Source organism: Ogataea parapolymorpha, chromosome VII (genome assembly GCF_000187245.1).
Source record: "Ogataea parapolymorpha DL-1 chromosome VII, whole genome shotgun sequence".
In the NCBI taxonomy this organism is placed as follows: domain Eukaryota; kingdom Fungi; phylum Ascomycota; class Pichiomycetes; order Pichiales; family Pichiaceae; genus Ogataea; species Ogataea parapolymorpha.
Window position 1 is genome coordinate 1 of NC_027860.1, and position 25,472 is coordinate 25,472.

Sequence of the window (25,472 nt, forward strand, 5' to 3'; positions counted from 1 at the left end):
AGCCGTCTTGTGGTGGTCATACAGCTCGCTACGCCAGTGCCTATTCTGCGATCTAGCATGCTCCTCCCTCCATCCTCATCTTGTCTGTCCTCCCATCTTTAATTACTCACCTTTACAAATCTACATATATTAAACTTGCCTCTTCTATGTAACAAACCGGAACTCAATCGAGTCATCGCCAATATCTCGCTTCAGCCCACGCACATCAACGCCTGTCTCGCACGCTTTTATATTGGCCTTATTGCGACGAACGAGGACAACCGTGCTCAACCCTGAGCACACAATTCCCATTCCAATGCACCCAAGAGTAAATGCATGGCCCAGTACGTATTTTGGAGGCTTTCGGTACACCTGTGCGCTCACAACGCCTGCAATATTTCCCAGAGTCTGATTTATTCCCAGACCCATGGCCCTCTTGAATCTGGGAGCCAGGTTCGTGGCCAGCCAGGCTTCGTTCAACCCCGGGACGTACAAGCACATGCAGATGAGATAGCACGCAAAGTATTTGACACCGCTGCTAGTGTTTCCAAGGATAAGTGCGTATCCAACAACCCCAAACAAATCTAGCAAGATAATCAGCGGTCCCCTTATTCTAGTCTTGTCAGATATTCTGGCCGCAAGAATGAAAACAATGCCCGAAAACATGTAGCAGGGGACTGTCAGGTATTGTGCTTGCAGTGAAGTGTAGCCAAGGTCGCTCTTTAGGATCGACGGTAAGAACGTGGAAAACCCGTACATGAGGATATCTTGGCAAAACTGAATAATCGTCGATAGATACACCTTCGGATCACAAAATGCGGCAAGCGCCTCAGATTTTTTGTCACCATCATTTATGGGAACTGCCAGAACCGTGATCCAAACGGCGAGCTGAAAAGAGTGTCTGCCACAACTTCGATATAGTGCAAACCCACTGCCTCGTCTATGAATATCTCAGTAGCCACATGTCGTCACCAGATTGCAGCCTCAATCATTTAGAAAAACAATAATGTGTTCGATTTAGCATCTTGTCCAATAATTTCATTTGGTCTAGTGGGCGCACGGGTATGCTATGGGTTTCAGCTCAAGGATGAGCCTCAAATCAGCAGATGAAACACGATCCTTAGTTCATGATATGCCGTCCTCCCCAATTTTTTTGTTCAATAAGGGTATTTATACAAATAGGTGGGCGAGTACTTCGAACTAGATAGATGGAAAAGAATAATTACAATGTTGTCTGATGGCGCTCGGTTTCAAAGAAATAGTGCACAGCCTTTGAATCAGAACTTTATCGGGAGGAGATTATTTTTTCGCCTGCATACGACTTCGTTATTTTTATTTTAGATTGATGTAATGGTGGATGATTTGATGAAATGGATCTCCTGGATAAGTTCTTGATCCTGCTTGATTGATGACAATTAGAAACATTACTGAAACAGCTAGCCCCTCTCCGTCGTTTATTATACTTGAACCAGAAACCGATTCCACCTTTTCCCAATTCTCGCTAAATAGTCTTCAATAGCCTATGGCCTCCAGAAATACCCCTTGGCTCCTAAATCAATATTCACAACGTCATCTTTCCCACTTGTCCGATCAGTATACACTAATTGATACATTATCCAACAAATACGATTGTGTGAAGCGCGCTTTCGCTGATGTACCTCGCCAAATTGAAATGATACACCGCTATCATGTGGGGCACAAAAGGGGGAAATTAAAACACGTCATGCATTAGCCTTCTGTGGCCTGGTGATATGGAGTGGCTTTAAGCTGACCTAAATTACCAAGTGTCGCTTAATCGTGTAAGATCTGTCTTGCAATGCCCCGCTTTTGACAAACTTTTGATCTTTTGCTGATATAAAGGGAGATGAATCCGTTGGGAATCCAAAGACTCGAACTATGACCAAGCAAACCTCAACACAAGACTCGCCGACCTTTATCGGTCTGAAGGGTAAAACCCTTCAAAATATTGTTAGTGTGATGGCTTCCGTTGGATTTCTGCTCTTTGGTTACGATCAAGGAGTTATGGGTTCTCTATTAACGCTGGACTCATTTAAAAAGACGTTTCCCTCTATCGACACTTCTCGTCATAGCGATGCAGCCACAATGCAAGGCTTCACAATAGCTGTGTATGAGATCGGTTGTCTATTCGGTGCGCTCTCTACCATGGGCTACGGCGACAAAATCGGTAGAAGGAAATGTATTTTTATTGGGTGTGCAATTATGATCGTGGGGGCAATATTACAGTGCTCTGCTTTTACTGTCGGACATTTGATAGTTGGCAGAATTGTTACAGGAGTTGGAAACGGCATCAACACCAGTACAATTCCTATGTGGCAGGCAGAATGTTCCAGGCCTGAAGGCAGAGGGAGACTGGTGATGATATCTGGAGCACTCATTACAGGAGGAATTGCATTTTCCTACTGGGTGGACTTTGGCTTCTATTTCACTTCCGGACCAATCTCGTGGCGTTTTCCAGTTGCTTTCCAACTAATCTTCCCAATACTTATCATGCCATTTATACTGAGATTCCCAGAATCTCCAAGGTGGCTTGTTAAAAAATCACGGTTGGACGACGCACGGTTGGTTTTTGCGGCCTTAGATGGAACTCCAGTTGACCATCCTGAGGTTAAATCCCAGTTGCGTGATGTCCAGAAATCATTAGAGGAAGAACACATTGCTGGAGGTGACTCATTTGATTTCAAGAGGCTGTTTTCCCAAGGAGAGCATCGTGATTTTCATCGGCTTATGCTTGGCCTATGGGCACAGATCTTCCAGCAGATATCGGGTATCAATCTCATTGTCTACTACGCTGGTACCATATTTGAAAATTACATTGGAATGTCGGCATTGAACTCGCGTATTCTAGCTGCCTGCAATGGCACGGCTTTTTTCCTTGCTGCCTGGATAGCGTTTTTATTTATTGACAATATCGGCCGTCGCAAACTGATGCTTTTTGGTTTGGTGGGCCAGACTCTCTCGATGGCAATGCTGACTGTCACCACTTGGGAGTCGGAGAACAAGGATAATAGTGGTGCTGCCATAGGTGCCGCTGTTCTTTTGTTTGTCTACAACACATTCTTTGGTGTCGGGTGGTTAGGAATGGGCTGGCTCTATCCCGCAGAGGTCCCACCATTGAGTATCAGAGCTCCAGCAAATGCAATATCTACAGCTGGAAATTGGTCATTCAACTTCCTGGTGGTCATGATTACACCAGTGGCATTTGAAAGCATCAAGAGCTTCACTTATTTGATTTTTGCAGCCCTAAATCTGCTAATGATCCCAGCTGTATATTTCTTGTTTCCTGAAACTGCTGGTAGATCTTTGGAGGACTTGGACGACATATTTGCTCAATGTGACCCTTGGAAGCCTTGGACAATTGTCAAAATTGCCAGCAGACATCCGAAAACAGAAGCTAAAGTGGCAACAGCGGATTCTTTGCTGGAGCAAGGCAAAGTGGAGGCAGAAATGTACGAGGATTCGGAGGAGGTTTCCTAAATATAAAGCTATAAGACGTATTTAAAAACGGGGTTAGTTTTGTCAGTGAGATCTCCGAAAGCGAGGAGCGTATCATCGTCCACCGACTCAAGCAATTTGCTGTCCTTCTTTTTGTTTCTGAAGTGGTAGATAACATAGAGGATCAAAGGGACAGTGGCAGATATTACATAAGTACCCACCATGGTCCTCTTAGCTGTAATGTACACCGGTGCTTCGGAACCAAGGAAGGCTTGTGGACCAATGATATTACCGGTTGAGAACCCAATAAGGAACAATGTGTTTGCTGTGATCTTCTTCGTGTGACCAGCAACATTCGAAGAAACCACAGAGCTCATACATGCCCAACTAGCGGTAGTCAGGTATGACAAGAAGAATCCGGCCAGCTGTGCTCCTTTGGAGGGCGCAAAGGCAAGCAAACACAGGCCGGTAAACACCAGGGAGTTGATGCAAAAGCAAACTAGTAATCTGCTTTTTATCAGATAGAGATTGACATAGGCAAAAGCCAACGGGAAAATGATATCAATTCCACTTCCAACCATATTCAGAAGCAGAGAGTGCTCGGTCGAAAACCCGAAACCAGTACTCAACAGAATGGAGCTGAAATTTCCAATAGAGCCGTTAGGTATACCGTATCCAAACATGTAGAAGAAGAACAGATAGGTGGTGATGTCGGATGCAGCCTCTTTAAGCTGAGCCAACTTGAAATGCTGGTTACCGAATCCAGTTCGATTGCCTCTGATTCTCTCAACCACATATTTCTTTTCTTCGTCGTTTAGAAACCACGCCTTGACGGGAATATCTGGGATATGGATGATGGACAAAATGCCAAAAAATATCGTAATCACACCCGTGACGACGTACAAGTACCTCCATGGGGACGTTGAAAACTCACTTTTGTGGGTGTAGAAACCATACGCGATCAGAGACCCAAGCATTGTGCCGAAACCTTGGAACCCAAGCCAATAACCACAGCGTCTGTACTGCTCATCTTTCTTGTACCATTGACTGGTCATAATCATGTAAGCGGGATCCATGAACGATTCGCACACGCCGAGAAGCGTTCTGCAGAGGAGAAAAGTTGAACTTGATTGCGTAGCACCGTGACAGCAGATAACGACACCCCATGCTATGACTGCGCATCCCAGGGTCTTGGACAGTGGGAACCTTTGAAGCAGCATACTTGCCGGATAGCAAAAACCCAAGTACCCTAAGTAGAAACTACTACCGACCCACGAGTATGTTCGAGAACTCATATTGAGGTCTGTCCTGAGGCCAGTAATGGAGGCATAGGAATTTGTGGATTTATCCATTAACTGACAGGACATAAGGATGCACATCATCGGCAAGATGTACCAGTCAATTTTCCTCACAACCTTTTTCTCAAACTCTGGATCCAAAACAACTCCGTCTGTTTCCAGTGCATATCCAAATCCTTGGTCGACATCCTGCAGCTCTTCCGGGGACAGAACACTGGTCACGACGAGATTCTTGGACGAATCAACAGCTTTCTCTGAAACCATGATGAGGACTAACTAAAGAAGGGAGTGGCAGATTTATTGGCTTTCATATCCCCCAATTTATCTGATTTCGAGTTTATCTATTGCCAGCGATATCTTATCTCGCATATCCGCTTTCCAATCTTTGGGCGGAAATTTACCGAATGTGGCAAGCCAAGTCACCTGATATGGATTTTCGGAGTATTAACCAAATTAGGTTATGCGATGTTGTATATATTCTAAATCTAAAGTACAGAGGTGCGCACATTTGCAAGAAATATACAAACCTCATAATGGTTGAAAAAGACTCTCCAATCGTAATTGTTGGCGCTGGTGTGTTTGGTCTGTCCAATGCGCTTCACCTCGCCAGCAACGGATACAAAAACATCACCGTGTTCGATAGACTGGACTTCGACGCCAACGCTTACACTTTGCTTAAGGGAGCCGATACTGCCTCGGCAGACATTAACAAGGTGTTTAGAGCTCAGTATGCTGAAAAGAAACACTACCAGGACCTTGCATTCCAGGCGTTCGAAATTTGGCAGAAGTGGAACAACGAGATCAGATTCATTCCTCCTGAAGAAGCAAGGAAGTATACCGATCTTCAAATCCTCGATCTATGCGGTATGTTGAGGCTTGACGATATTGTTGGCTGGGAAGAAAAGGCCAGCAGAACAAATTTTGAGAAGGAAGGGATTGCTCCTCTCAGATACGACATCAACGATCCTGTAGATGTGAAGAGAGCCAATGCTGCAGGATTTGGATCAAAGGTAAAATTTGCCCTTGATTTGAAGGAAAAAATTCCAAGTCTGGAAGGTGCACTGGATACCACCTCTGGCGTGTTGTATGCTTCGAGGGCTTGTCAGTATGCCAAGTACTTATGCACCCAGCTAGGTGTTAAATTTGTCTTTGGAGAGAAGGCTGGTACCTTCAAGGAATACATCTACAAGGACGACAAAAAGACCGTTCACGGTGGAATCATTACCAACGACGGGAAAAAACACTATGCTGACTTGACGGTTATTAATTGTGGTCCATGGTCTACTTTGCTTGTCCCAGAGCTCGACGGCATGAACGAGGCTGCTTCAGGTAATGTCATCATCTTCAAGATCCCTGAGGATCGGGTTGATCTCAAGGCCAAATATAACAGCAAGGTCTTCCCTATGGTGGGCTGGAAAACAGGCCATTCAAGAGAAAAAGAATATATGGGAGGTATGTTCATGTTCCCAATGATGGAGCCAGAAGGGTACATGAAGATGATTGTTAGACAGACCAAGTACACCAACCCTGTTAAGTTGGAGAATGGCAGAGTTGTGTCGATTCCTAAGACCTCCAATAGCAACCCTCCCACCAAAATGCTTACGCGTCACATCATCCGCCAAGTTGACGAATGGCTCAAGCTGTTTTTCCCTGACTTGTATGAGGCAAAGTTGGAATATGAAAGCAGACTGCTTTGGTATACCGACACTATAGACAACGACTACATTTATGATTTCGTCCCGGGAAAAAAAGGCCTTTTTGTTGCCTGTGGAGGATCAGGGCACGCATTCAAGATGCTGCCTGTTCTGGGACAGTTCTTGGTCGATAAAGTCGAGGGCCGTGAAAACTTCTACACTAAACTGTTCAAATGGAGATCACTTTCAGGAACCGAAAAGGATCCCAATGGACTGAGAGAAGGCTTGGCCACAAAAAGAAACTACAACCAGCAGGAGCTTTCTACGGAGACAGATCTTAGATTTGGAGACTCTTTTTCAAGGACACCAAAACTTTAGATTAATTTATATAAATTGCAAACCTTAAGCTGTAAACTTGTCATAGCCAGTCAGGACAAATCTATATCTAACATCTCCTGCATGGCATCTCTCAAGAGCTTCTTTGATACCACTCTCGGAAATCGGGAGACGTTCCGTCCAGGCAGTGAGATTTTTTTCAGCGGCAAGCTTCAGCATCTCGAGCATTTGCGGTCTGTTTCCTAAATGAGAAGAGCCAAAAAAGACTCCTCCTCTCATGAACGGCATTGCACTGACAGTGAATGGCTCCTCAGGCAGCCCAACAGAAATCATTTTTCCATGAACTCTCAGACAAGATAGATAACCAGCCAGATCAAAGTTCTGAGCTGAGTTGCCGCAAGAGACAATTAGGTCGAGTTTCTTCGCATACTTCTCTGCCCAGTCCTTCTCCTCGTAGGTAGCAATATAGTAATCGCTTCCCAGCTTTTTCGCGTCTTCTGCTTTCTTGCTCGTACGCGAAAATGTGTACACCTCGGCTCCCAGCGCTTTTGCAAACATAATCGCGAAATGACCCAGCCCGCCAATTCCAACAATTCCTACCTTTTTTCCAGGGCCGCATCCATTTTCAACCAGAGGAGCATACGTGGTGATGCCCGCACAAAGCATAGGTGCCGCATCTTCCGTTTTCAGGCCATCTGGAATTGGGAAAACAAAGTACTCATGGGCACGAATGTGCGACGAGTAGCCTCCGTAGGCCATCGATCCATCAGCATATAGAGAATTGTAAGTACTGACTCTCTTTGGGCAGTAATTCTCGTGATCTTCCTTACACGTCTCGCAATCGAGGCAGGAATAGATTTGAGCACCCACACCAACTCGATCACCAACCTTAACGGTGCTGACTTTATCTCCAACCTTTATAACTTCACCAATAATTTCATGACCGGGAATGACTGGCAGCATAGGCTGACTCCAGCCTCCCTTGACTGTGTGAACATCTGACCCGCAGACTCCGCATGCAAGAATGCGAATGTCAACATCGTATTCCTCAAACGGCTTGGGCTTGAAGTCAATCTTGGACACTGTAGACCACTTCGAAGTGTCTGTCACAGCAAATCCTTCAAAAGTCTCCGGATACATAATATACTGGTAAGTATTATCCTAAGTAATAATATTTATTCTTACCCAGTGCCGTTTTGTACCGAATCAAGAAATTGCCGAATGCGGAATAGCTTCGGAGTTTTCAGATTTTGCATTTTTCAAGATAAGGTTTTATATACGATTCCTCTAGCAGGATAATCAATATAGCTTCCTCTTCACATGGGTGTTCTGTAATGTAAAGTCGATTTCTGGTTATTATTACTCATTTTCTAGATCACCTTCCACTGAGGTCCAAAACCTGGGATGCTAAAGTCAGGTGGCTAAAGATCGATAGTCTCGATTGAATGAAAAACTGAAGTTTGGTAATATGCGATTTAATTGTTTCTTCCTCCTGCTGTTTGGAGGCCATCTGATTCAAGAGTAAAAAAAAGCTCGAAATAGTAGCAAAGTTAAATCTAGCCCATGAATACCAGAAGGAATCAAAATGGTATGGCCGGAGCCGTCCAAGTATATCCAATATTTCCGCAGACAGCAAAATGCTCCGTTGTTTCGCCTCTTTTGATATCGATTGGTGTTTGCCGACGTCATTCGTGGTTTCCGATTTCTCCTGCTCCCATAACAAGATTCGATGAAGCACTGATTTATATATTGTCGCCTTGGCAGTCACACTAGCTATCACTAATGCAGCAACCGGGGAGTCAGGGTATACACTGTTTTCCAGCCTAAAATAATCGAAGTGTTTGGTTTCAAATTCTGAGATTAATTGCAAATGAACATCAGCTTTTTTATACGCTGATTCAAGAGAAGTATTCTGATCAGCTTCACTAGCGTAACCGTCCATGAGTTTTGTCAATTCCGCCATCAAGCAGAACAACTTGTTACTATAGCGTCTTTGTTCGTTGTTCTCAGATAGAGTCTCATTTTCAAAGTCGGATTCTGTGAGCGGGTACACATTCCAGTCTGTTCTGGAAATATGACTTCTGCGGCCAAGAGAAAATGAGAACCATTTTTCCTGAATATAGAGTGTCCACCAAAGACGCCTCCTGATTCTTTTTTCCCAAACAGAAATGTTCCATTGTGTGCAGTCAAGATTGATTCCCATGGACTGTGCAAAAGTGTATGCTACACTCAGGATTGCAAGCTCGAGTGTGCCATCAATGCCAAACCCTTTCAGATATAGTTTTTGCGACAAAAGCAGGCTGGATTGAATAGCTGCGAGAGATGGTTTAGAGGCTTCGGTAAGTATTGATTGTGTGACTTGCTGGACGACTGGATCCACGTTAGGCCGCTCCATAAGCGTCAATTTTGGATCTCTTTGCCAGCTATCGGTTGCCAGAATTAGAGCTGTCAAAAGTAGAAAGCAAGATCTGTTTTGATTGATGCGCTTTTGGAATTCGGTTGCAGATACCACAGGAAAGTGTGCGTTAATGTGTTTCAAAAATAGCTCAAATAGATTGGATGTATGCGGATAAAACGTCTCTATTTTCAATCCATTATCGTTTGACTCACTTCTAGATCCATCCTCAATTGTTATCTGCATCTGGGGTTGACAAGAAGTCTCAAGGGTTTTTAGATGCAACTTTTGAGACTCTGAACTAGGCAAGGCTGCACTTTTGTGTAGCAAAAAAGGATCTAAGTAGCCACTATGATATAGATACACGAATTGGCTTTCACATTTGTCGTTTTTAGTCTCATCTTCAGTCAGAAGCGTCATCGTGGTGTTCAGGCCTGGCATGGGCACCAAATTAGAGATCTTGCCTAAAATGCCGCGATCATCTTTATCTTCTGTACTCTCGACAGAAACTTCGTTAGCTTCTTTATCTGAATTTCGAGTTGGAGCAATATCCGATAAGGAAGTGGAAAAACTAGTGTAGCTTGACCGTTCTGGAGCGTTGGAAGAGAATTCTCCTGAAGAATCTATATCATCCATTTTGTCACCTGTTTTGTGACCTGCAACAGGACCTTCAGAGTCCACAAAATAGACAGTCTCTGTGGCCCTTAATATTTGTTTCACCTTATGTCTATTAATTGGGGGCACCTTGTCGGTGAACTCACAGCTTACGTTCATCCGCGCACACAGCTGGCAAGGTCCATGATGTTCAATAATACATCTTGATTTGCGCTTACGACACCTATCACAAGGCCTAATTTTTCTTGATTTGTACGGTCTTGAATCTGATCCCATTTTCTTCCCACTTTTACCCACTTTTTTCAAATCATATTTTTTTATATCGAACATCCGTAAATCTTTAAAGCTTACTTTTGGCTGACTTGACCAGCTCTACAACTTTCTGGCCTGCACCCCAGCTCATCTCATAGCCAGAGCCGCCAAAGCCATAACAGTGGACGACTTCGGTACCGTCGACCACTTCTCTTTCGATTCTCACACCTCCGTGCCGTGCAGGCCTGAATCCAACATTGATACGTTTGATTTGGAATTCTCCGTCGATCAAAAGCTCCGGAAACCATTTTTTACCGTTCTCGATCAGCTTTTGGGTGTCCGCATCTCTGACCTGTGGATACAGGTCTCCGACCTGTTTTGTACCTCCCACGATCACACCCCCGTCCAATGGACGAGGAATGACAAAGCAGAAAGAACCGTCTTCCAGTTGATAGGTCACAGTCTCACTATTGTAAGGACAGTCCTTTGGGCTTTTCACCAATAGCGTTTGGCCCCTGATCGGGTACGTGGCTGGATCATAACCCCCATAATATGTTAAACCTCGTCCTGAACAGTTCACAATGGTGGCACCTGGAAACAACTCCGCAACCTGTTGCAAAGAACCAAGGCTTTCTTGCACGATTTTCACCTTATAGTACATCTCGAGCCTACGCTCTAAAAATTGGATGTACATAGGAGAATTCATGCACCACGCATTGTATGTGGCACCAAACTTGATTCCATTAGGGAGGGCCGACTTTGGAAGAACCTTGAAATTTTCAATGCCTTCTGCATATCCTGCACTGACATTTTCGTATAGCGGATCGTCGCGTTCTATAAAATCCGTTCCTGGCATGAATCGGATAGAGCTTTCGGGGAAGGTGGTAGCAAGTTTCTTGAAAACCTGGAAAGTGGACCTGGTAAGTTTGGAGTCTCTGTATTCTTCTGGTGTCTTAGCAGGAAATGGTCTGAAGTGAGCACCTGCCCATGGAGAAGTGTACTGCGAGTCTGCTATCGAGGTCGAAGGCAGGTGTTTGGCAACAATTGTGACATCGTATCCTTCTTCAGCCAACTGGTAGGCACAGGTCAGGCCAACGACACCGGCACCAACAACCACTATAGATTTAGTCATGACGAAAAGTGAGAAGATTAGATAAGATGAGTTTTTTTTTTTCATTTATTCCGACTGCGGGCAATGGGGGAGTAAAAACGGGCAATTCTCCGACCGAAAATGGTTAATTGAATTTATCTTGCCCGAACCGACTTCGAAACTCACATTTCGTTGATACGCCTAATCTCCATGTCATCTCAGTGTTCTATTTCGTGCGGGTAATTCGTAATCCCGTCAAGCTGTTTAGGCCGAGCTTTGCAATGTAAGGATTGAGAAAAAGCTCAGTGGTGGCTCCAAATAGTGCTGTTCTGAATCTAAATACTTTTGCAAACTCTTCAAGGTGGACTAGAACGTAAAGCATTGTTTCAACCTTGCACTCCGTCGATACAGCGTTTCCGTACCAACTTACCCTATACGCTTTTAGAATCATCCAAAAGCCCCTTGGACGGGAGATCTGCTCCCAACTGCCGTGCATCGAGAAGTGTGTTGCGTACCAAAGTGCACAGAGCGGGAGTTTGATGAAATAATTAAGCCTAGCGGTGACTATGTCATCTAGTATGAGAGACCAGAGGACGCTCATCGATTACCTCTAGATAAGTGGAACAGCAACTTAATACTATCGCACCAAAAAGACAAATCTCTAACAATGAATACCGGACTGTACCTACAGTAAAGTTGCATGGAACAACCAAGAAGCAATAAATTGGTGCTCGAAGAAACGCGAAAACTCATTACCCACCACATAAACCAACACCAAAAAATTCATCCACAGCTTTTGGACCATAATATGGCATGGGACAACGTTCGTATTCTACTCTAAACCGATAGAGGCCCATTTCCCGTATAAACAAGTCTGGTGGCTGGTGATTGAAGAGAGTTGAATACAAACTTATGACAACTTCGTTTGATTCTCTCCTTTCAATGAAATGGATAATTGAAACAAAATGGTTGCAATCGAGGACCAAAAGAAACAAAATATTTTTGAGATTGTGTGGACTCGAATTTGGTTTCGGTGCTTTCTTGGTAGGGGAATCGATTGCACGTATGCGAAGGAATCACTCGGCTTCCCGGCCTTTTCTGGCGTGACCTCTGTGGATAGAAGCATCCACGGGAGAGCCAGAATAAAAAATCCTCAATTGGAATACATTTATCAGCCACAAGGGTGATAAACTGCTGTCAAGTGCAGATTTTCCTTTGGGCACTGAAATCCTACCAGTTTTTGGCCTGCAATATGGAATTCAGAAATGTGTTCGCCGTTCAGATCTTTCAGATGACAATTTAAACTTTGAGTATGACTGCAAGCTATTTTGGTAGTGATGCATAATTACCGGTGCTTAAAATTCCCTAGCACATTTCCCCACAGAGAGCTTCTAAGCGCATTGAATTATCAAATTTCACGATCATCAGATTAGCGGAATGGTGGCCTTGCCCTTCTTGAAGCGAAAGCCCAGGATCACCAATCAGCTATTTACCACATAAAACACTATGTCTAGCTTGTTGGATCGGGCAACATTTCTAGTGGAGAAACTTGTGGCTGAACATGTGGCTAAGGGTGACAGCCTGGTGGTGTGATGTGGTCTCTGCCGCTGTGCAGCACTACAGCCGACTGATCTCGGTAATCAAGCTGAGTCGGCATCTAGAGGTTTTTCAGCATAAAAATAAAGCTACGGAAACGGTCTGGCTCTCGAACCCTCAGCCGACTGGATCTTTAATTTTGTGTGCCAGAAATCAGTGCGGATAAGTTATATGCTTGCAAGTTGCCGAATAAGTGCTGCCTGAGAACCCAGCACGCACTTCCTGAAATCGAGCTGTAGGGCATTCGCTTGAGCGACCTACAACCGTCAATTTCAGGTATGATCGACAGGTATCCCAAGCTTGCCTCAAAGACTGTTGATTATGTCGTCTGTGTCGTAATCTGTCTCTACCAGTGCACAATCCAAGGTGCTCCAACGGCACATAGTTTTAAAGAGCATGAGAAACATGATCTGATTATCTGGTAGCATGCTGGCCAATTACGAGACGAATAACAAATTGTAACAGAAAGACTCACAAATGCAATTCCAAAGTACTCCTCTTGGATTGTCGTCGGGACCATTTGCAAAACAGACTGCACCAGTCAATAAGTGCAAGACAGAATAGCTTTTAAGCGTGTGGACTGGGTGGCTTATGTCCGAACCGCTACAAAGTGCGTAATTCAGTGCCAGTTACCTTTGGCAAAACTACTAATCTAATGGAGTTGGACACTGTTTGCAACACCGCACTCACCTAGCTCCAAGGAATGCAGATAGAACGCACAAAGATAAGTTTGGACCACTAACACTAGCTCTACAAGTTACTAGAGGGAAGAAGCTGAGTCGTAGCCATGCTGTGAAGGGGATACTTTAACACTTATTGGCGAATGGCGCTTGTCGCTGTGAAATGCCACTTTGATGCCCACCAGAATGGTTGGGAGAACAGGTAGGAAATCACTCAAAAGCCCGCTGAATTCTGCTGGGAAAGTTTACTGAGAGTGGGGCCAAGCGCGGATTCAAAATAGGTAGCCTAACCGAGGAAAAGCACCATTGCAATCACCGGTATTAGCAGGCTCTTCTCTATAGCAACTCTATGGACACTAGAAGTTGCTGAGGGGAAATTTGAGGTTCGTATTACTTGGGACACTTTCCTTGGCATAAGAGCAGATGTGTCACGCAAAAATGGAACCCAATTGATTTCCATTACTTTAGCGTGTTTCAGCACAGTCCTCTAACGCGTGATGCAAACCATGTACGTAGGAGCGTTGAACTTCTCCGCTACGGATGAGCGTGTTATCACAACAATAGCATGATCGACAAAGGCAGTGCTTTGAAATTATCGGAGTGACTGTTTTAGTAGCGTATGGCTGGTTACAATATCAGCCTCAGGCTAGAGCCGGCCATTGCGGTTATATTTCCTCTTTTGGTTATCGTACCCGTCTTTGCGGCTAAGGAGGAGCTAGATGGCAAATTTGGCGGGCTGAAATTGCCGAAATTAAAGGGAAGCAGGAGCCGCACAACCGATTTGGCCGAGGCACTTCGCGGCGCTTAGCTCAACAGACATATTTTAGACATCCAGAATACGTATTTGAATAAGTAGGCATTCGCTCACGCGGGGAATAACAATGCGCGAAGTCGCGCACAGAGCAGACGTAACAATAGATCTTACCCACCCCGCAAAATTTTCTTCCAACTAATGACGTCATCTTATTATTCTTAGAGTCATCGTGCACATATCACTACCGAACTGCAAATTGCTTTAAACAAGAAATATCGACGCTCTCGCGTGTATAAATAGACAATGGCTCCCACATAGCAGGGAGAACCGAATCTTTAGCCATGAAGTCGTACTACGAGCTCCTTGGGCCTGGAAAACCTACCAGAACTGTGTTGACACTCACATGTTTATTTTCTTTCATTCTGTATGGATTTGAACAAGGTGCCCTGGCCAACATCCAAAATCACCCCGTGTTTCAAAACCAGTTTGGCCACCCTTCGGGTAATTACTTGGGAATCATTGTGTCTGTGTACAACCTTGGAAGTTTCTTCGGTTGTATAATCAACTTCTTCATTGGTGATAAACTTGGTAGAAGAAAAACTGTCTGGACCGGTTTCACGCTTGTTATCATTGGAATTATCTTGCAGACCAGCAGTTACAGCGTCATTCAGCTATTTTTCGGAAGATTTATTTCTGGTCTGGGAACCGGAATGGAGACTAGTACCGTGCCTATGTTCCAGGCTGAAGTTGCCAGCGCCCACAATCGTGGTGGTCTCGTTGCGGCCGAGCCTCAGGGGGTGGCCCTTGGTATCACCATCTCGTACTGGATCGGATACGGCTGCAGCAAAAGATACGATGAGGCCTCGTGGAGACTTCCAGTTGGAATTCAGATGCTATTTGCCGTGTTTGCCTGGTTTCTGTTGTTCCTGTGTCCTGAGTCGCCTAGATGGCTGATGAAGAAAGGACGCGTCGACGACGCCAGAAACTGCCTCGCACGGATCAACGACGTGCCCAAGGACGACCCTCTCGTGAACAAATGTATTGACGACATCCTGTACCTGCAAGAGGTTGAAGGTGAGGGAGACCAGCTCAGCTGGTGGGACATTTTGCGTGGCAAGGACGCCATGCACGGCAGATACAGACTTTTCCTCTGTGTGATGGTGCAATTCTGGAATCAGTTTGGAGGTGTGAATCTTGTGGTGTACTACGTGCCGTTGGTGCTTGAGACTAACGTGGGAATGAACACCAATATGTCGACGATTCTCGGAGGCTGCATTATGGTGACTTTCTTTGTTTTCGGATTTATTCCATCTCTATGGCTGGACAGAATTGGACGCAGATTTGCTCTTATTGGTGGCTCCCTGGGACAGATGGTGTCCATGATGATGATCACCATTCTGTTGAGAGTGGGATCCAAGAGTACCTCTGCTGCTGCAGTCGCCTTCTTCTTCACGTTCATGGCATTCTTCGGAGCTTCCATGAACTGTGTGCCGTGGGTGTATGTGTCGGAGATTCTTCCGTTGCAGCTCAGATCCAAGGGTAATGCCATTGGAATTTCGTCGAACTGGATCATCAATTTCGTGATTGCCATGATTACGCCGATTGTCACCGAGAAGTTGGGCTGGAAAACCTACATCATCTTCACGTTAACGAACGGTGTCGCTGCGGTGATGTTCTACTTGTTCTGTCCTGAAACCGGTAACAGGACGCTGGAAGACATCGAGACTATTTTCCTGAGCCAGAACACCCTGTTCTACGGAATCAGTCACTTTGACAGACCTGTGGCCAACCTAGACGAAAAGGCCGAAATCTCGCACCTCGAGACCGCCAGCAAGCTGCTCGAAAGTAATTGATGGAGTATTTACATTGCGCAAGCCTTACCAGATACGTCATAATTCAAAGACTTTTATGAATAAGCTTTTAGTAAAATGTTTCGGGCTTGGGAGGGCGTCTTTGACGATTTGTGTTGGAACTTGATGACTATATAATGGGACTGCAACCTCACGGGGTACTCAAAAGTGACCAGCCTTTGAAGCAAATATTCCTGTCGTTTTGGATCGCAGCGCGAATCGGAACGCTGCTCAATGGTAGCCGATACAGGCTGCTGGTCATGTTTCGTTACTGATTAGTCAGTTTCAGACCACCAAATAAGATGTCTTGGCCCCAATCCTCGCTATGCAGCAGCTTTCTAAACGTCTGCGCTATACAATTCTGGCTGAGTGAAGCATATTCGAAGGCACGAGGCCATCAAAATGTTAGCCACGGTGTGCAGTCGCGTTGCCAAACAACCTTTTCGCTGTCAACCGTGCTTTGTCTGCAACCAGGTGGTGCCAACGTTTTGCACGAGTTATTTATTCTGATCTCCTGGGCTCAGTCTGGCCCCATGCATAGGTAAATACCGGGTTGAGGGCCTAAGTATTTATATGATTTCTATACTCAACTTCATAATAATTAGACCGCGACAATTTCGTGGACTGTCTGCGCAGCCTTCACGACCTCTTCGTCCAGCCATCTTCTGCCCGTCAGCTGCAGAGAGATTGGCGCACCCTTGAAGTCCTCAGCGTTATCATACAGACTGTACTCATACGCCTCTAGCTCGCTCCTTGGCTTATAGGATCTATCTGGGGCATCCAAAGCCGGGTCGCATTTGAGTCCAGTAGGGAACACGACGTTTGGGAAATCCAGCACATTCCACAAGCTGGTGTAGCCCCAGTAATGAATTTTTTCCGGCTTGGTTGCAACGGAAACGTATGTTGGCGATAGAATGAAATCCACTCCAAGTTCGACCATTTTGTCCTGGTACTCGATTCTGTATTTGTCCCGGATACCCTGCCCAATGTGCTCCTCGGCAGCAGACAATCCTTTTTCTCCGCAGCCAAATGAGAGAGCAATTTTGGACAGTTCGCATGTGGGTTCGCCCGAGGCAGCCAGACCGGCCTTCTGTGCTCTGCCCCCATCAGCATTGTAAAATGAGCCACAAATTTCGGCCAACTCAAGCACCCCAAATGAGTCCCATTCAACCACCTTGACACCTGCTGCCTTTAACTTTTGGGCCGCGTGTTTCAGCCCTCTGATAATTGGAGGTGTAGGCTTGACAACTCCGTCGTCATACATAATAGCCACCTTCAAGTCCTTGGCAGCAGGCACGGGAACATCTCTCCAGGGCAGCGGCAGGATGGTGGCGTCCCTCTGCCATGGTTTCCCGTCCAGCGAGGCTTTCATAAAAAGATCAATATCTTGTGCACTTCGTGCAAGAGGTCCTAAGACGCAAACGACAGCTTCGCCAACTCCAGTGCCGCAGAAAGTCACGTTTTTCATGGACAATCTTTTCTGAGTTGGTCTGAGACCAAACACCCCGCAGAAGGCAGCAGGACAGCGAATAGAGCCGCCAATGTCGGAGCCTAAACCAAACACAGACCCACGCATGGCCACAAGGGCACCTTCGCCGGAACTCGACCCGCCAGTGGTCAGAGCCGTGTTTGTAGGATTTTTGCACAGCCCGGTAATATTGTTGTTGGAGCAGAGATGCATTAGTGTCTGAGGTTCGGTGGTTCGGATGTAAAAGACTGCACCAGCCTCAAGCAGAACCTCAACAGTCAAGCACCAATTATCTGTGACGTTTTCAATTTTAGAGACACAGGCGCCGTGCGTGACCTTTCCTTTGTAATTGTAGTGCTCTTTTAGGGACACTGGGAGGCCATGCAGAGGACCGACTGTCTGGCCGGTCTTCTTGTAGTAAGCGTCCAGTTCCTCTGCTCTTTTGAGTCCCTCGTCCAAGAACAGCTCCATGGCACAGTTGGTGAGCTGGTGAGCCGCTGTAGCCGTCTTTGCATAGGCCTTGAAAACTTGGACGGCAGTTAACTTGCCAGACGCAAGCTGCTTGACGAGTTCATAGCCGGGAGTGTTGACTATTGTCAGTTCCTCCTCCGTGAGTACTTTTTCTGGAATTCCAGTAACGTCTGTCCCTGTTTCTTGGGGAATGAGGTTATCACTTAGCTTGTATTCCTCAAGAATCCCAGCTTGCAGCTTTGCTCTGTAGGCCTCGATCTTGGGAATAAAAGTGGCGTAGAGCTCTTTATTCTCAGTGTTGTTAGTGTAAGGGCCAAACATGTTCAAACATCAATTTGACGTTTTGGCTTATATAAATTGGATTGGGAAGCGTGCAAGCCGAGGTCATTGCCTAATAGGGAAATGGATTTATCTTTATCTATTTTTTTGATAAGGAAAATCCACAACTGCATCATCGAGATGCTGCTTTGAGCAACATGCTCGCTAATGGAGATACCATCTTAATTGGCTGCTGAAGACGACTAGACGTCGTAAAGGGGAATCTTCTCGGCTCAATGTGAAGTCGATGTAGATACCCATGGATGTATTATATCTTTACTTGACTCGATCGGGTCAATTCGTGCACTCCGGTATTTAGACATTCGCCGTCGGTTAAATTTGGAAACACCAGGGTAATTGGCAAGTTGTATGTAGAGGAGTTCAATATGATTTCCAAGGCTCAACTTTCGCAGGTCTATATGCTGGATATTTACAGTTTAATTTATTTTCGGCTAGTACGTAAATGCCATTGGGATAACAGTGCTGGAATTGAAGCTAGAGCTTTTTCTTCAATTTGCCACTAGCAGAGCCATTGGAAGCCATTGTTTCTTCGATTTTGACTTATTTGCTGGCTAGCAGCTGTCTGTAAGGTCGTAAAAGCACAAGCAAAAGTGTTTGAAAGCCGATGACAGATTCTGGTGTTGCAGACTAGTGGAAACCAGGACATCACAGTTCGTATACTGGGAGTCAGTACAGCCACAAAAGCATATATATGAATTTGCATTAGTATCCAGTCTTGAGCTATAGAATTAACAATACCCTGATTCTTGAAATGGAGTACAATTCTACTCTGTTTAGTGCCAATACTGGAGCCAGCTTACTCAGTTCATTCGCTTTTTATCGCATTGAGATTCTGTGCTGATCATTGTGAAAACTACGATCCAGGGCTTGAATTATAAAATTAGCTAGCTCAAATAAATAAATTGTCAAAATTAGTTTTGTCAAGTAGGGCCTGCCAACCCAGACCGCTTTTCCAAATGCGGTTCAAAAACTCGATGATGATGTCGAAGCACGAGTTCTTGATTGCACAGCCAAAGTTGTGCAGTCGCCAAAGCATATAATCACGCTGGTCTTTTTCCACAATGGCCGTGCCAATGATGGAAAATGGCCACGTTAAAATTGCTGATATGCTTGAGTGGAAGCTCAGCTGCTCCAGATCGCTGATAAAATCGCTTATGCGGCGCTGGATATCACTCTCCATCTCTAAAGTCTCAGGATAGAGTAGCTTGTAGAGAAGAATGTACGCTCCTTGGGCCACTATGCGCGCGGCATGACAGCTATCCAAGAGTCGCTTGCAGACGTGTTTGGGCTGGTTGAACCGCACTTCAGGGGGCAGTACAGGAGGAACAAAGTACTTAGCATGCCGAAGTAACGCGATTGCCTGGTGTCTCAGACTTTCGTCAAACGGATAGTGCAGTTGCAACCACCCGGCCTTTGATGCCAACTCGAACGCTGGAAGAGCGGCTCCCATAACCGGGTTGTTCATCCAAGGAGCAGGGCACTTGTAGAGCTGCTGGTCCAGCAGCGGCTGGAGCTCTTCAAATACTTCAAAGGGCGAGTCCAGCAAGATCTGAGATTTCTGATCCAGAACTAATCCAATAATAGAGTAGTTGTACGCATAACTCTCCACCAAGGTGCGCTCAATTGGCGTGAGAAGCCAGGTCTGTTCACAAACAACAGACCGAATGTCTTCAGGGAGGCCCTCTGAGTGTCTCGAATTTGCCAACCGTGTTTTTGGCCAGTTGCGGATGAGCTGGAAAACCATTTTCAAAAACAGCACAGTGCGATGGCCGTCAAGACCGTAGAACTTTTCTCGCAGCGCAAGCGACAAAAGAGCAACAACGAGCCACTTGTTGTCGCTATCGAAAGAAGACCTGACTACGATTTGCTGGAATTGGCCCATAACCTTTGCCATTCTGGATTCGGCCAGCTCACGCATGTCTTTACGGTTGGCTGCCAGAAAAGCTGCCCCGCAGGCATAAAAAACGTCCAAAAGCCACGGATTTGCTGCTCCGTGAGGAATGAAAACAGCTCCAGGTTGCAGTCTTTCGTGCGTGAGCTGGGTGGACACCGCAACCATAAACCCGTTGACAAACGCGTCGTAAATATATGCGTCTTTTGGGGAGAAGAGCCCTGGAAAACCCAGACCGAAACCAAGTAGAGCGCTTTGTGAGCACAAGCTCGCAACATATTTGCGGAAAATGGCGTCATCGAGCTGGTCCTGGCGACGTACGCGGTCGACGGACTTGATGGAGACTGTTTCATTTTCTGTACGCTTGGCACTCTGTATTTCTCGTTTCTGACGTTTGTTCCCATACACAAACACAAACGGGCTGGTTTGTTTTTTCTGGAGCTGGAACTCGTTCAGGGAGGACTTCGGCACCACTCCTTCTGCCCAGACACAGATATACGAATTCCGAACGCATTGCGCACACTCCGGCAGCGTTTCGGAGCATTTCACCTTGCGTTTGCGACCTGAGGGTTAGAGCAAAGGTCCTGCTACTTACAGCATACACATCCGTGTGTACTTTTAGATCTCTTATTTTTCATTTAATTCTTTTCGATAAATGGCCGCATCGTTATATTTTTAGCCTTGATAAGCGATAAAAAAATAATTTATGCCAAGACAATCTGATGCACCACCCCAGCGGCCTTGACCAGTTCCTCGTCGAACCATCTTTTTCCAGTCAGTTGGAGCGAGATTGGAGCGTTCTTAAAGTCTTCTGCGCTGTCGTACAGAGCATACTCGTAGGCCTCAATATCGTTTCTTGGCTTGTGCAAGTTGTCTGGAGCGTCCAGAGCGGGTTCGCATCTCAAACCAGTTGGGAAAACAACATTTGGAAAGTCCAAAATATTCCACAGACTTGTGTAGCCCCAATAGCGAGCTGTCTCTAGCTTTGGAGCAACAGAAAAGTACGTTGGAGAAAGAATGTAGTCAACGTCCAATTCCAGCATTTTTCGGAGGTAGCGCTCGCGGTACTCTTCTCTGGTCTGGACGAGTAAATGCTCTTCCACAGCCAGCAGCGGCTGGTCAGCCTTTCCAAAACTCAGTGCATTCTTTGTGAGAGCAAAAAGCGGCTCGCCTGAGGCAGCAAAGGCGGCTTTCTGGCCCTGATTTCCGTCAGCGTTGTACATGCAATTAACAGCCTTGACGAGCTCTTCAACACCAAAAGATTCCCACTCAACAACCTTTGCTCCCACAGCCTTGAGCTTGTCTGCTGCATACTTGAGGCCTCTGAGAATTGGTGGAGTTGGCTTAACAACACCGTCGTCGTAGATAACGGCTACTCTAATATCCTTCGGAGCAGGAACAGAAACCTCTCTCCATGGAAGAGGAATAATGGAAGGATCGGTTTCCCAGGGCTTGGCACCAATTTGGACTTTCATGAACAAGTCTAGGTCTTCTGCATGCCGGGCTAATGGACCCAAAACAGGAACAACGGCCTCCCCAACTCCGACAATGTTGGCTGTGCAATTTTGCATGGTAAGTCGTTTCTGAGTGGGTCTGAGACCAAACACGCCGCAAAATGCTGCTGGAGCTCTGATAGACCCGCCGATGTCTGAACCGACGCCTATGGCGGAACCCTTCATGGCCACAATGGCTCCTTCGCCAGAACTGGACCCACCAGGGGTCAGCCGGGTGTTATGCGGGTTGCAGCATTTTCCGGTGATGTTGTTGTTGGAGCACAGATGCATCAGGCTCTGGGGCTCTGTGGTGCGGATGTAGAACACTGCTCCTGCATCAAGCAGAATTTTGACCAGCGAGCACCACTCTTGCGAGACTGACTCGATATTAGCGACCGTGGCGCCGTGAGTGACTTTGCCTTTGAAAGCGTAGTGCTCCTTCAGCGAGATTGGCAGGCCATGGAGTGGACCAACCGTCTTGCCGGTTTGTTTATAGTACTCATCCAGTTCCTGGGCCCTCTTAAGCCCCTCGTCCAGGAATAGTTCCATTGCACAATTGGTAGCCTGGTGAGCGGCAGTGGCCGTCTTGGCAAAGGCCTCAAACACCTGCACGGCTGACAGCCGGCCAGAGGCAACTTGTTTCACGAGCTGGTGTGCTGGCGTGTCCACAATGGCCAGCTCGTTTGGGGTGAGCACTTTTTCGGCGACACGGGCCACGTCACTGCCTGGATCTTGCACTAATACTTCCTTAGGAAGAGCATATTTATCCAGAATGCCGGAAGCGAGCTTGGCGCGGTACACCTCGATCTTGGGCTTGAACGTCTCAAAAAGAGCCGGGTCCTCGGTGTTGTTGGTGTACTTTCCGTAGTAGGTGGGCCTGAATTGTGTCATGAGAAAAAATAATGAGGACTTTTCTTTCTGCTTAACAATTCCGAGGACTTCTTCCTTTTTGGGAAATGCATTTCTTATCTTCTGCACCGTGCACCGCCAGATGGCGTTCGATTGGGTATGTCCAGATAAGCAGCAGTAGGAATCCAGATAAGCAGCTGTGCACTATAAAGGCTCTCCAGTCCCACCAATTGTTGAATCAGCTTTGAGATGCACACCGAAATTGATTTCTCTGCTGTTCCCGGCACTTCCCATCTAGTCGACCTCGACCACACCAGGGAGACTGTTGAGACGGAGTCTGGCATTGTGCTGATCCCCACTCCGTCAGATGACCCTAACGACCCGCTGAACTGGTCTCGCGGCCGCAAATGGCTTGCCATCTTCTGTACTGTCGTGTACATTTTCGGTGGAAGTGTTCCTGGCTGCTGCATATATTCGATTTTGACAGATATTGCTGAGGATCCAGACGTCCACGTGACAGTCGGACAGCTCAACGAGGGCACCGGATACATGTTTTTGTTTCTGGGGATTGGCAACCTGCTGATGATGCCTCTGGCACAACAATACGGAAAAAGACCGATTTATCTGATCTCGCTGCTCGGAAACCTCATGTTCAACCTGTGGCAGCCATACACGCGCTCGAATGGTGAGTGGATTGCCTCGCGCATTCTGAATGGGTTTTTCTTTGCTCCCGTCGAGTCGCTGCCGGAAATCACCGTCGGCGACTTGTTTTTCGAGCACGAAAGAGCAACTTACATGGGTGTTTACAGTGTTGCGCTCTTTGGCTCCAATTACATGGCACCCATGCTTTCCGGGTTTGTGAGAGACGGACTCGGATGGAAATGGGCAATCTGGATTGCCTGCATTTTCGGCGCTGTGTGCTGGTTTTTCTTGCTATTTTTCATGGAGGAGACCAATTACACCAGAAGATTAAGAGTGAGAAAAGACGATGAGGGAAACATTGTTGCCGCCATCACGAGCCGTGGCGAGCAGAAGACCGACGAGAAGAACCCAGACACGATGCTGGTCGTCACAAGCAACGAGCTCGGCAACCAAGCTGCGCTCATCGACGAGGAAATTACGTATCCGCCGCCAAAGACGTTCTGGCAGAAACTGTCTCTGACCAGCGGCGTTCGCAAGGAAAACCATCTGCTGGACGAATTCAAAGCCATTGCTCTGATGGCGCAGTTTCCTGGAGTTCTCTATGCCGGCTTTTTGTACGGCTCTTCACTCTTCTGGTACTCTGTGCTTAACGGCACCGAGGCTCTGGTTCTGAGCAGTGAGCCTTACAATTTCTCGTCCTCCATGTGCGGACTCGCGTACCTGTCTCCAGTGATTTTCTGTCTCGTGATATATCCATTTGCCGGCTGGTCCACCGACTGGGTAAAGATCAAGATTGCCAAACGTCACAAGGGTCTTTCGGAGGCCGAGGATCGATTCTGGGTCCTGCCAGTTTACATGATTCTGGGCCCAGTGGCTCTGATTTTATGGGGAGTGGGAGCAGCCAAGGGCGTGCACTGGTTTGGCGTCGTGTTTGGACTCGGCCTCATGGCTGGTCTCTGCACCATCGGCTGTGTCTCTGCGGTGACGTACATTTTGGACTCGTACGAGCACATGAGCGCCCCGGCAATTACCGTGGCTATTTTGATCAGAAACACCATGAATTTTGCAATGGACTACGGAATCACGCCCTTCTACACCAACGTCGGCGTTCAGAACTGTTTTGTTGCCTCGGCATTCATCTGTTTCTTCTGCATCGGCACGTTCATTGTGATGATCTTCACCGGCCGCTACTGGAGAAACAGAACCAAAACCCGCTACTGGAAAATCGTGCAGGAGTACAGGGCCAAGGGCCTTATAAGCTAATTAAGTTAAGCACTAGTCTTCAGATCCAAACTTTTTGTCGTAATCGGTCAGAACAAACCGGAACCTGACATCATGGGAGTGCGTTCTCTCTAGAGCCTGCTTGATGTTCTCCTCGGAAATAGGCAGACACTCCGTCCAGGCCTTGAGACCCTTCTCGGCTGCCAGCTTCAACATGCTCAGGATTTGCTGTCTGTTACCCAGATGTGTGGCACTAAAAGAGATGGCAGACTGGTTGAGGGTAGGTAATTTCACCTCCAGCGGGTCCTCAGGAATACCAACAAACACAAACTTACCCTTGACTTTAAGACAGCCTAGGTAGCCATCAAGATCAAAGTTCTCGACCGAGCTCGAAGACGAAATAATCAGGTCAAATTCCCGCTGGTGCTTGGAAGGCCAGTCGGGATCCTCGCCCGTAGCAACAAACTCGGACGCACCGAGTTTCTTGGCGTCCTCTGCTTTCTTGCTACTCCGGGAAAACGCACAAACCTCTGCACCAAGAGCTTTGGCAAACATGATAGCAAAGTGGCCCAATCCACCAATACCAATGACCGCAACCTTCTTGCCCGGGCCGCAGCCGTTGTCGACAAGGGGCGAATATGTGGTGGTGCCCGCGCAAAGCATTGGCGCAACGTCTTCTGTCTTCAAAGCATCAGGAATTGGGAACACGAAGTACTCGTGGGCACGAATGTGCGACGAGTAGCCTCCCCACGCCTTGGAGCCGTCAGGATAGTTGGAATTGTACGTATCGACCATGTGGGGACAGTAATTTTCCAGGTTGGCTTTGCAGACATCACACTTCAAACAGGACCAAATTTGGGCTCCGACTCCCACACGCTGGCCCTTCTTGACGGTGGTGACCTTATCACCGACTCTGACGGCCTCTCCAATAATTTCGTGGCCAGCAATGACGGGCAGATCAGGCTGCCCCCATCCCCCGGAAACTGTATGAACGTCAGAACCGCAGATTCCACATGCGTGGATGCGGATATCGACGTCGTACTCGCCAAATGGTTTTGGCTTGAACTCGATCTTGGACACGGTGGACCAGTTCTTGGTGTCTGTGACGGCAAATCCTTCAAAAGAGTCTGGATACATTTTGAGGTAGCAAATATAATTACGGAGTA

The 25,472-nt window shown here is 46.7% G+C and overlaps 13 protein-coding genes across 13 annotated transcripts; 4 read left to right on the forward strand and 9 right to left on the reverse strand.

The window, feature by feature from the left end:
- Positions 1–144: 144 nt before the first annotated feature.
- HPODL_02394 (uncharacterized protein) lies at positions 145–738 on the reverse strand (the record flags this gene model as incomplete). Its single annotated transcript, XM_014076697.1, has 1 exon — positions 145–738. One exon carries the CDS (start codon positions 736–738, stop codon positions 145–147), a length of 594 nt encoding a protein of 197 aa, XP_013932172.1.
- A 1,137-nt stretch (positions 739–1,875) lies between these two features.
- Positions 1,876–3,474, forward strand: HPODL_02395 (Sugar (and other) transporter; the record flags this gene model as incomplete). Its single annotated transcript, XM_014076698.1, has 1 exon — positions 1,876–3,474. The coding sequence occupies one exon, from the start codon at positions 1,876–1,878 to the stop codon at positions 3,472–3,474; it is 1,599 nt and encodes a 532-aa protein (XP_013932173.1).
- An 8-nt stretch (positions 3,475–3,482) lies between these two features.
- HPODL_02396 (MFS transporter, allantoin permease) lies at positions 3,483–4,994 on the reverse strand (the record flags this gene model as incomplete). The annotated part of the gene is made up of 1 exon (XM_014076699.1): positions 3,483–4,994. The coding sequence occupies one exon, from the start codon at positions 4,992–4,994 to the stop codon at positions 3,483–3,485; it is 1,512 nt and encodes a 503-aa protein (XP_013932174.1).
- A 269-nt stretch (positions 4,995–5,263) lies between these two features.
- HPODL_02397 (Glycine/D-amino acid oxidases (deaminating)) lies at positions 5,264–6,742 on the forward strand (the record flags this gene model as incomplete). The annotated part of the gene is made up of 1 exon (XM_014076700.1): positions 5,264–6,742. The coding sequence occupies one exon, from the start codon at positions 5,264–5,266 to the stop codon at positions 6,740–6,742; it is 1,479 nt and encodes a 492-aa protein (XP_013932175.1).
- A 24-nt stretch (positions 6,743–6,766) lies between these two features.
- On the reverse strand, positions 6,767–7,840 carry HPODL_02398 (NADP-dependent alcohol dehydrogenase 6; the record flags this gene model as incomplete). The annotated part of the gene is made up of 1 exon (XM_014076701.1): positions 6,767–7,840. The coding sequence occupies one exon, from the start codon at positions 7,838–7,840 to the stop codon at positions 6,767–6,769; it is 1,074 nt and encodes a 357-aa protein (XP_013932176.1).
- Positions 7,841–8,075: 235 nt separating this feature from the next.
- Positions 8,076–9,869, reverse strand: HPODL_02399 (uncharacterized protein; the record flags this gene model as incomplete). Its single annotated transcript, XM_014076702.1, has 1 exon — positions 8,076–9,869. The coding sequence occupies one exon, from the start codon at positions 9,867–9,869 to the stop codon at positions 8,076–8,078; it is 1,794 nt and encodes a 597-aa protein (XP_013932177.1).
- A 181-nt stretch (positions 9,870–10,050) lies between these two features.
- On the reverse strand, positions 10,051–11,094 carry HPODL_02400 (D-aninoacid oxidase, FAD dependent oxidoreductase; the record flags this gene model as incomplete). The annotated part of the gene is made up of 1 exon (XM_014076703.1): positions 10,051–11,094. One exon carries the CDS (start codon positions 11,092–11,094, stop codon positions 10,051–10,053), a length of 1,044 nt encoding a protein of 347 aa, XP_013932178.1.
- Positions 11,095–14,423: 3,329 nt separating this feature from the next.
- HPODL_02401 (myo-inositol transporter 1) lies at positions 14,424–15,935 on the forward strand (the record flags this gene model as incomplete). The annotated part of the gene is made up of 1 exon (XM_014076704.1): positions 14,424–15,935. One exon carries the CDS (start codon positions 14,424–14,426, stop codon positions 15,933–15,935), a length of 1,512 nt encoding a protein of 503 aa, XP_013932179.1.
- A 598-nt stretch (positions 15,936–16,533) lies between these two features.
- On the reverse strand, positions 16,534–18,192 carry HPODL_02402 (uncharacterized protein; the record flags this gene model as incomplete). The annotated part of the gene is made up of 1 exon (XM_014076705.1): positions 16,534–18,192. The coding sequence occupies one exon, from the start codon at positions 18,190–18,192 to the stop codon at positions 16,534–16,536; it is 1,659 nt and encodes a 552-aa protein (XP_013932180.1).
- A 907-nt stretch (positions 18,193–19,099) lies between these two features.
- HPODL_02403 (putative secreted protein) lies at positions 19,100–20,739 on the reverse strand (the record flags this gene model as incomplete). Its single annotated transcript, XM_014076706.1, has 2 exons — positions 19,100–20,664; positions 20,697–20,739. The coding sequence occupies 2 exons, from the start codon at positions 20,737–20,739 to the stop codon at positions 19,100–19,102; spliced, it is 1,608 nt and encodes a 535-aa protein (XP_013932181.1).
- Positions 20,740–20,805: 66 nt separating this feature from the next.
- HPODL_02404 (uncharacterized protein) lies at positions 20,806–22,485 on the reverse strand (the record flags this gene model as incomplete). Its single annotated transcript, XM_014076707.1, has 1 exon — positions 20,806–22,485. One exon carries the CDS (start codon positions 22,483–22,485, stop codon positions 20,806–20,808), a length of 1,680 nt encoding a protein of 559 aa, XP_013932182.1.
- A 207-nt stretch (positions 22,486–22,692) lies between these two features.
- HPODL_02405 (MFS transporter) lies at positions 22,693–24,348 on the forward strand (the record flags this gene model as incomplete). Its single annotated transcript, XM_014076708.1, has 1 exon — positions 22,693–24,348. One exon carries the CDS (start codon positions 22,693–22,695, stop codon positions 24,346–24,348), a length of 1,656 nt encoding a protein of 551 aa, XP_013932183.1.
- Positions 24,349–24,360: 12 nt separating this feature from the next.
- Positions 24,361–25,443, reverse strand: HPODL_02406 (NADP-dependent alcohol dehydrogenase 6; the record flags this gene model as incomplete). The annotated part of the gene is made up of 1 exon (XM_014076709.1): positions 24,361–25,443. One exon carries the CDS (start codon positions 25,441–25,443, stop codon positions 24,361–24,363), a length of 1,083 nt encoding a protein of 360 aa, XP_013932184.1.
- Between the last annotated feature and the right edge of the window lie 29 nt (positions 25,444–25,472).